This window comes from Neophocaena asiaeorientalis, unplaced genomic scaffold (assembly GCF_003031525.2).
Source record: "Neophocaena asiaeorientalis asiaeorientalis breed wild unplaced genomic scaffold, Neophocaena_asiaeorientalis_V1.1 scaffold443, whole genome shotgun sequence".
Lineage (NCBI taxonomy): Eukaryota > Metazoa > Chordata > Mammalia > Artiodactyla > Phocoenidae > Neophocaena > Neophocaena asiaeorientalis.
The window spans coordinates 2,992,202-3,001,768 of NW_020171808.1; the positions used below are offsets into that span (position 1 = coordinate 2,992,202).

General features: G+C 54.4%; 1 protein-coding gene across 3 annotated transcripts in view; it reads left to right on the forward strand.

The window, feature by feature from the left end:
* CRYL1 (crystallin lambda 1) overlaps positions 1-6,836 on the forward strand; it is a 66,319-nt gene extending 59,483 nt beyond the window's left edge. For 2 of the 3 annotated variants that reach the window (XM_024753128.1, XM_024752973.1), the window contains 3 exons: positions 686-791; positions 5,837-5,943; positions 6,298-6,836. In XM_024753128.1, coding sequence (XP_024608896.1) covers positions 686-791; positions 5,837-5,943; positions 6,298-6,411 — 327 coding nt within the window. In that variant the 3' untranslated portion in view covers positions 6,412-6,836. Of the gene's footprint in view, positions 1-685; positions 792-891; positions 2,066-5,836; positions 5,944-6,297 lie in introns of those variants that run through there. The other variant, XM_024753053.1, reaches the window with a different exon arrangement.
* Positions 6,837-9,567: the final 2,731 nt, after the last annotated feature.

Genomic DNA, 9,567 nt, shown 5'->3' on the forward strand with positions numbered 1-9,567 from the left:
CTGAGGGTCCAGGCTTGCTCCACCCCCGACTCCCTGTTCCCGAAGCGGGGCCTCTCCACGTGGAGGTAGCCGCTCCGGAAACAGAGCTGGAGACTTCGCAGCCACCCTGACAGCCTGGGCCGCTTCCCTCTCCCGGCGGCCGCGCGGGTCATCACCTCGTGTCCCTGCACCTTCCGCAGGCGACCGCGTGGAAGGTAGGGCCGTGTGAGCAGCACGCACACACACACACACACACACACACACACACACTCACTCACTGCTCGAAGCTGCCTTGCATCAAAGAATAGCACTTGTTTACGTGCGCATCAAAAGCTGAGCGCGGCCGGGCTTGCAGGCGGACGAAGCCTGGAGGACGCTCTCCAGCTCTTCTGACAGCCCCGGGTCTCAGACGTGCAGAGAAGCCTTCCGCCCTTTGCTTCCGACAGGACGAGGGTTGTAGGTTAGAGAAGGGGGGACAGTGGAGGGGCCGGAGATTAAATTGGTATTCGACCCTTTCACAGCACACTCTCCTTTCAGGATCCGTTTGTATCCTACAGTTCTGTGATGCCGCGTTTGATGAAACCTGTGATAGTGCTTTGCAGAGAATTTTGGGATCCCGCTCTAGAGAAGTCAGGATGAGAATGATGGTAATGAAACGGCCTTTCCCGAGGACTCACCACCTTGCCGGCCCCTTCTCTCCACTTAGGAAGGAGTAGTGTCCCCGGGCGACCTTGACCTCGTCATGTCGGACGGCCTGGGCATGCGGTACGCGTTCATCGGGCCCCTGGAGACCATGCACCTCAACGCCGAAGGTAGGCTTCCGTCCCGTCGGGTTCAAGGTGGGATTCTGTGTTGTTTAGTGCTTTTATGGTTTTGTAACGGTCAATCTTGCCTTTTCTTACAACTGAATAGAAACAGTGTCGTGCAGGAGATGGCGGCCAGTCCGTCATTCACAGGGAGGGGCTGAGGGGAAAGTTCCCGCGGGCTCCACGCACCTCCCTGTGGCAAGAACTGGGGGGCGGGGGCGAGATGCTGCCGACACCGCCAAGGACCCTCCAGCCTGAGGAAGGCAGAGCTGAGTGTTTCCTGAGAACGATGGTGAAGCGCTTTAGAGGCAAGAAGAAGAAATAGGATTGGGGACATGACCACCGGAACCTCGACTGCACACACCTTCAGCCCAAATAGAAGCAGCTTCTGGGCGTGTTTGCTGAGCATTCGTCTCCTTCCAGAAGGCGGGGGACGCCTGAGGGAGGGGCTTCTGCGGCTGCCCCAGAAGCCGACCTCCAGGGGCTGGGGGAGTAGGTGAGAGCCAGTGAGCTGGTGACACTGAAAGAAAAATAACCTGAGAAGGGGAGACTCTCCCAAGGATGAAACTTTCAGCCAGACTTCAATCAACTGAAAAAAAGGACGTCATTTGAAAAAGAAGCAATAAAACCGACAACAAATTAAGACAAAATAAATCAAAAAAAGCTATGCATAAAAATCTGGGAAAATGTCACCTTAATGTTATTACTGCTGCTGTCTCTTGGTGATGAAATGATAAGTAACATTATCCTTGTGCTTTTTTATGTTGTCATAAATTTGTACAATTTTTGTGTATTGTTTTAAGCATTAGGTTATTAACTTGTGAAACTTGAGTACAAATAGAAAACAAATGTTGTGTTCAGCTCCATGGTCTACATTTAACGAACGTGTTGAGAAACTGGGGCATATCCAGAAGAAGGTGACCGGAGTAGTATGTGTCTGTCTGTCTGTGTCTTTTGTGGGGCTGGAGCTAGAACAGAAGACCGGAAACGGCCGGAGGGACTTTCTAGAACCTGGAGCTGATGTGCGGAGAGGCCCTGCTGTGAGAGGGGAGCTGAGGGGCCGGAGGCTGGTGCCCACCTGCCAGACGCTTGAGAGGAGACTCCTGCAGTGAGGTCGGGGGGTGGGGGGCCGGAGCAGGTGACCCCTGGGAGCCTGTTGGACGTAGATTTTAGAGTTCCACGGTGTTTTCCTGTTAGTTCAGTCCCTTCTCACCACAGTAATTGGTGGAATATAGTTTCCAGTGAGTGAGTCAAGCAGTTTCCTAGATGCGTTGGTGCCCGGCTGCACACGTGTGCGCCCAGCAGTTCCGTACGGGATGGTTCTCCCCGGGGCGGAGCAGGGGGAGGGGCTGCGCAGAGAGCAGCGAGCAGGGGTTCCCACGATCGCTCATTAAAATGAAGCCTTGGAAAATTTCAAATGTTTTTTTCAACCAGAACCTTAAAAGTGAGGAACATATTTAAGCATTTGAAGGGAACGTAGACACTGCCTGGTAACTGTCATGTTTTTCTTTTTCTTTCTACCTTTTTTTTTTTTCTTGAGAAAAATAAGATAATTCAGGTATCACAAGAAATCTATAGGGAGAGACTGAGAACAGCTTTAACTCTCAAACAAATAGAAACTAGAAGCTGATGAAACCAGAAACTCAAGAATCAAATAGTGTGCAGACAGGAAGGAGGCCCACAGCAATTTTTCAAACAAAGCAGAAATGATAAGAAAACCTAATTGGCTTAAAATGATAGTGGTGGACGGATGCAGTTTTCAACTTCAGAGCATTCCAAAGACCAGAGTTAGACCGTTTTGAGATCTGGCTTGGCATCAATGGAAATGTTCGTTATTCCTCACAGTGTCACCAGAATATATCAAGAATTCTTCCTTTTGGATATAGTTTTATATAAAGCCGACATCTCAGGTTAAGGCTAGTTATTAGTCTTTAAAAGCTACAGTTTATCTGGAAGTGGTAGGGGTATTTTAGGATCTGTTTTTAATCTAATAAAATAGCACCTGAGAAACAGGAGGCCAGCATGCCTACTCCATTTGGCTACTTTTTAAGGCAGCGCCAGCTCTCAGAGTGGTGGGTCTGGCTGATGGAGCCAGCCAGCGCCCCGCTGACCTGCAAGCTAGATGACCTTGGCAGGTCAGTTCACTGCACCTCAGTTTCCCCACCTGTAAAAGGGGTATAGCAGCAGTGACCCCCCCCCCCCAGCCCACAGGGGTGGCATGAGAATACATGGTGTGGAGACACTGGGCTCAAGTTAGAAACCAGTGAAATGAGCTAAATCTAATTTCATGAGAATCTGTTTTCTCCCCCCCCACCCCAACCCCCGCCGTCTTTTCTTATTCCATATAAGCATCTCTTAAGAAGTTAGGTTCAGGGCTTCCCTGGTGGCGCAGTGGTTGGGAGTCTACCTGCCGATGCAGGGGACACGGGTTCGTGCCCCGGTCCGGGAAGATCCCACATGCCGCGGAGCGGCTGGGCCCGTGAGCCGTGGCCGCTGAGCCTGCGCGTCCGGAGCCTGTGCTCCGCAACGGGAGAGGCCACAACAGTGAGAGGCCCGTGTACCGCAAGAAAAAAAAAAAAAGTTAGGTTCAGAGTCTTCTAAAAAGGTAAGCTCTATGAGTTTTTGGAAGAGGGTATTATTGACAGCAGGGGGCATGGATGTAAAGAAGATATGGGGGAAGGGCAGACTAGTGGGATAAAAGGTGAAGTGTTTTTTTTCTTTCCTTTTTTTTTTTTTTTTTACATAGTTTTAATTTATTTATTAGCCTGTGTTGGGTCTTAGGTGCTGTGCGCAGGCTTAGTTGCCCCGCCCCGCGGGATCCCGTGTGGGATCTTAGCTCCCCGACCAGGGATCGAACCCGCGTCCCCTGCATTGGAAGGTGGATTCTTAACCACTGGGCCACCAGGGAAGTCCCTAATTTCCATTTTCAATGAAATTGTTATTCTAGAATAATTCCCACTCAATTCACCTTTCATGGTGTAGAGAAGCCAAAATTATCGTTGGAAATATTTAAAAGCCTCCTTTTTTACTCTCTAATGGAAGGGGATGTGTTGCAAATAATAGTAAGAGTGATACCTTCACTGGAAAGTTGTCAATAAGGCAGGCACACCGCGGATCCTGACTGTAAGTCACTGTGAACTTCCTGTGTCTGGAGCGAGTGGAGGCTCCCAGCCTCGCCACAAACAACGGGCTGTTTATCCTGAGAGCTGAGTGCATGTTATAGAAAGTGTTTTTATGCTAATGAGACTGAAGTTTTAATTGGTTTTCTGAACAAGTTGGGGAGAAGTTATGAACTGTAAAGAGTTTCACCATATTTTATTCTGTTCTGAAGAAATAAAAGCCCTTTTAAAACTACAAATTGTATAAAAGGCAGTAGGGAAAAAAAGATTCTAGAAAGCCCCTGGGAGACTCAGATGACTTCACAGGGGCAGTGAAAGAGGGACACTCGTTCAGAAAACGTAAAGTGACCCAGAGGTGAAACATGGCACCTGAATCGAGTCCCGTGGCTCATTGCTGGGGGTTGGGGGCCGGGGCAGCTTGTTTCTCCGAAAGTGGGTGAGGTTCGCGGCTGCAGCACATCTGCCTGCTCTTTTCTCACTCAGTGTCTCCAGCTCACTCGGTTCAGCGTCTCTGCTTCCCCAACACGAGTCAGCTGTATTTGTGTCTGGATTTTATCACCTTGAGTTTGAATAAACCAACAGATCTTCACAGTGAAGTAAATAATGAGCTCTGGCCCGTCCCCTGGTGCTTCTGGTAAACACAGTGAAACCCCTCATCTTAAAAGGGGGCGGCCACCACTTAACGGCAGGTGCTAACGTCAGAGACGTTGCATTTTCGAATTCTCACCCTCGGGACCACTTTCTCTTCTAAGACAAAGTGGGGTATCATTTTATCACCCTCTGAGAGAAGGCAAACGATTTGGGACAAATGCAGTTGAAATCAGCGAATTTAGGCTTTCACATCAGTGTAGACGCACCAAAAGCAACCCCACAGAAGTTGTTTTTCTTTTTTAAGGCGTAACTAGCGGAGATCATTTTTATTTTAAATGAATCGCGCAGTGTTCGTGGGGTCGGTGAGGGCCTAGCTCCGGATCTCTGCAAATCCTGCAGTTTTGTTTGTTCCCTTGTTATCTTTTTAGCCTGACTGACCAACTGCCGAGTCTCCCTGGTTTTGAGAGAGGTTGGCAAAGGGCCAGCGCAGCTCCTCGTCTCCGGGGCCAGGCTCCCGAGGCGACCTGCCCGGCGGGCAGGAGGGAGGGATGGGGGAGGGAGGGCCACGCTGTGTGCCGATTGGTGAGTCCAGGCAAGCCCGCCCCGCGTGTGGGCAGCTGACGGGCTTCCTCTTGGAGTCGGCCTCTGCCACGCAGCCCGCGTGCTGCTCCTAAGTGCGGCGCTCCGCCCCCCCCCCCCCGCCAGGATGAGCCTCTTCTCCATGTGCTTCTCCACCAGAATCCTAGGGCTCCATCTTCGATTGAGGGCCCGGCGTAGTGGGAAGTCGTGTGGCCGGGCTCAGATGCAGGTCGGGGCAGGTGGCTGGCGGCGCCCTAACCCAGCGGCCACAGCCTAGCCAGCCCCTGGGGTGAAGAGCCCGTGTTAAGACCGCCGCCGCCCGGTGGGTCAAGTGCCAGGTAGAATCCAGGGATAAGAGCGGAGTGGGCAACGGATTTAGTTGAACTTGACATCTTTGGGTCTTAGAACATGCATTCGAGCCATGTACACGAGTAACCTCATAGGTACATCGTTGAAGGAGACGCTTGTGGTGAAAACAGCATTAATGGGATAGTCGAGGAATCAAAGCAGGAACGTGGGCCGACCCAGCGTCCCTGAGGCGCTGACCCAGGCCTGGAGGTCGGATTGCTTCTCGGGCCTTTATTACCGAGAAAAGCTTGAGCAGTGAGCCCAGGGCCGCTGACAGGGGTGCCTTTCCCACCCGCAGCCCTGCTTCGTCCACGGGAGGGTGAGCCCAGGGCAACACCCTCCGGACACATTCTTGGTTTGGGCCGCAGACAAGAGTTCTCTGACTTGGGCATCCTTGTTTTCTTGTGCTTCCAGGTATGTTAAGCTACTGTGGCAGGTACAGCGAGGGCATGAAACGTGTCCTAAAGACTTTTGGACCCGTTCCAGAGTTTTCCGGGGCCGCAGCTGAAAAAGTGCACCAGGTGTGTAGACTCCCTGCCGGTGGAAGGCGAGGATTCGTTTGTAGCCAGGCTCTTTGGCTTGACTTTGAGGTTCCACGTCCCTGACTGTCCATAGCCCCGTCAGGGTCTCAGGGGACCCTCCGAGCGGTGTGACCAAGGAACTGGCAGGTCATTTTGACTCGTCTGAAGGAACCGTCGGCCCCTCTGGATTTGGAAAGTTACATTAGTTGAGGGTTTGCCAGGCTTCTTTTGTCTCTGAAAGCAAATTCAGAGTTTGCATAAATAGGAGAAGTTTCCCTCCTGCCAAGTTAGTTGCTCCTCATGCTTCTTTCCCCTTTTTCCCTCTTGTCTGTTCTGTTTCTTTCCTGTTCCCAGGCCATGTGCGTGAAGGTTCCAGATGACCCGGAGCACTTAGCTGCCAGGAGGGAGTGGAGGGACAGGTGCCTCATGAGACTTGCCAGACTGAAGAGCCAGCTGCAGCCCCAGTGAAGCCTCGTGCGACCACTGCCGCCCGTGCTGGAGCCCGTTCGCTGGAAGCACGAGCCCCTGTCAGGTGGCTCAGAGACGCTGGGAGGCCTTGGGAGCCCAGCAGGCAGAGCACGACCTGCTCTCCACTAGGCAGGCGCCCCGGTGGACTGGGGGTCAGAGCAGCGCTGAGGTCTGCGAGCTGGATCCCCTGCCACCAGGGCAGCCAAGAGAGCAAATCGCCTGAAGATTTTACCATTTACTTCCCGTGTGGTTACATGTGGATACACTTCATAGCCAGGGATCGGAGTTTCAAGTTATTTTAATCTGCTGCAAAATACTTTTTCCCGTTATTTGCTGACCCCTCGCTGAGTACTCTGAGCCCCCGCATTTATGGGGCAACTCCCTTCATTTTCTTGACGCTTATTCCAAATAAAAGCGTTTGATTCCATAAAGACGTCTTTTCCTTCTGTTCTTTCTGCGCAAGTCGGTGATCCTGATGACGAGCGTTATCTCGAGTGACCACGACGGTCGAGTCGTAAGCGGATCCTTTGTTCAGAGCCCTCTGTCATTCGGGGACAACCCACAGTTTGGGCCAGAGTTTCCCACGGCGCCACGGTCGGGTGTGCTTGGGAAGCCCCTTCTGGGGGTGGCGTGCAACCCACCGACGCCGCCACAGCGAGCGCGTGACCGATGACACGGCCCGTCTCCGGCCGTGAGCAGGACGAGGGTGACCCTGGGCTGTGGAGGCCGCACCCGGGACGGGGGCTGGGCAGAGGCTGGGGATCCCGGGCCGGCCGGTGTCCGCAGGGCAGCCCCCGGCAGGGAGAGGGCGCTGGAGCGCACAGACCTTCGCTCGGGCCGCGCCCCCGCCCAGTCTCCGGAGCCCCTCCCAGCCCCCGGCGGCGGCGGAGGAGGGCGGGCCGGCGGGAGACCCCCTTCCGGCTGTAGCACGGGGCGCTCCTGGGCGAGACCCTCGGCTCCCGTGAGCCGGCCTCGGGCTGCCCGGCCGGGGATCCTCGCCAGGTTCTGACTGGCCCTGGGGACCCTCGCAAGCTGGACCCCCTTTGCCACTGTCCCTTCGCCACGACCGAGGTCTTGCTCTTGTTGAACAGCCCGCAGGGCCACCTCGGCCTCTGGAAGAGCTGCCACATTGTCCCTTCTGGGCTGTGGCCCGGAGCGCGGGCTCTGACAGCCACCTGCTTGTTTCAGTCCGGACCCGGGGCCGGGCGTCCCTGGCGGGTTTTCTAGGTTGGATGGAACCACACTTGGCACTACAGCAAGCGGAGAGCTTACACACACCCCCACCCCCAAATTGTCACCTGCCCAGGTGGCGCTGGACAGGTAGGACCCGAGCAGCACGAGGACACCTGGCACTCTGCCTGGAAATCCCTCCTGTCCTTTAAAGGGCGTCGCGTCGCCAGTCCAGTGCTGGGGCTGCCTGCCCCCCCACGGAGCATCCCTCAGGTTCGAGGTGGTGACATTTTGTTTCCCTCCTCGGCAGGGAGCTCGTTTGTATTCTGCCGAGGTAAGAGCTCTGTTCCATTCCCTTTGGCCCGGCGTTTCTCCTTTTTTCAGATCTCCAGGCCCACGAATTTTGGGTCACTGCCCTTCCCCCAACACGCCGCTTGGAATTCACTCCTCCCGCTGGCGTCCTGGCTGCCCCCGGCCCTGGGCACCTGCAGGCCTGCGGCTCCCTGGGGCTCAAGCTCTGGGTCCCAGCCAGCCAGGCCTACGGACGCTGGGTTTCAGCCCAGTCCCGAGCTCGGGGCTGGTACACTCCTTTCTTTTCCATAAGGATCTGAAATGACCCCTTCACATTTTTGGAAAAACTGCCTTTTAATTTTCTGTCCTTAGATATGCTGTGCTTCCTCTTCTTTTCTCTTTTCTTTTCTTTCTTTTTTTTTTTTTCGCAGAGAGTGGAGCTGGCTTTAACCTGAATAATTCCCGAGTAAGTTCACTTCCACCACCTCTTTTCTTCCAGAAGCTGGCTGTAGAGAAATACACAGCAGATCAAAGTTTACCTCCTAACCCTCAGGCCTCTCATCAGGATGACGCTAAGAGGCTCCCCAGAGAGGAGATCGTGGACCCCAAACGTTTCCTCTGTTGCACTTCATGTTTCTGTGTAGCGGCTGGGTTAGCGTGCGAAGTGTGAACCAGTAGACAGGCCCGTGGGCTGGGCCCGACCCCTCCTGGGCATGGGCGCCGGGTGGGTTCAGCTGGTGTCGGGAGCTGCTGGTCCCTGCGGTGTCTGCTGGGTTGATGTACCAGCTGCGGCTGAAGGCGAGGACGGTGACGCCTCCCATCTCACATGTGCGGGCCTGGCCGGTGCCACCTCCCCCCGGAAGCCCTCCTGTCCCTCTGCCAGTTCCCTGACGCTCTGCCTGGACCCGCGTGCGTCACCTCTTCGTTCTGCGCAGCAGCTGCGGTGTCACACGTCGGACCCCGGCCGGCTGCAAGGGCTGAGGAGTCATTCGATGTCTTGTTCCCGGTGGCACCCAACACAAAGCACGTTCCCAACAAACCGGCCCAACCAAACAACAAAGGAACTCGACATGTCCGCTTCAGGCCACCTCTGGCAACGACTGGGTAACCAGCCCTCTGCTGAGGACAAATAAGAAACACATGCACAAAAATCTTCTTAAAACAAAGAAGAGCTAAAACAAGACGTGAGGCATCTGGGCCACGGTCTGAAAACCCAGGGAGGGCACACAAGCAAGGACACTTCCTGAACCACTGGGGCCGCGTTAACACAGCCTGGAGCCGACAGTGGGGCTCTCCCTGCGTCAGTAAGAAAAGCAACCGCTATGTGCTAAAGCACAACTAAAGTGTCAAAGTCGGAGTTTCTTTTTTTTTTTAAATAAATTTATTTATGTTTGGCTGTGTTGGGTCTTTGTTGCTGCGCGCGGGCTTTCTCTAGTTGCAGTGAGCGGGGCTACTCTTCCTTGCAGTGCGCGGGCTCCTCATTGCGGTGGCTTCTCTGTGGAGCACGGGCTCTAGGCGCGCAGGCTTCAGTAGTTGTGGCACGTGGGCTCAGTAGTTGTGGCTTGCGGGCTCTAGAGCACGGGCTCAGTAGTTATGGCACACGGCCTTAGTTGCTCCGCAGCACGTGGGATCTTCCCGGACCAGGGCAGGAACCCACGTGCCTTGCATCGGCAGGTGGATTCTTAACCACTGCGC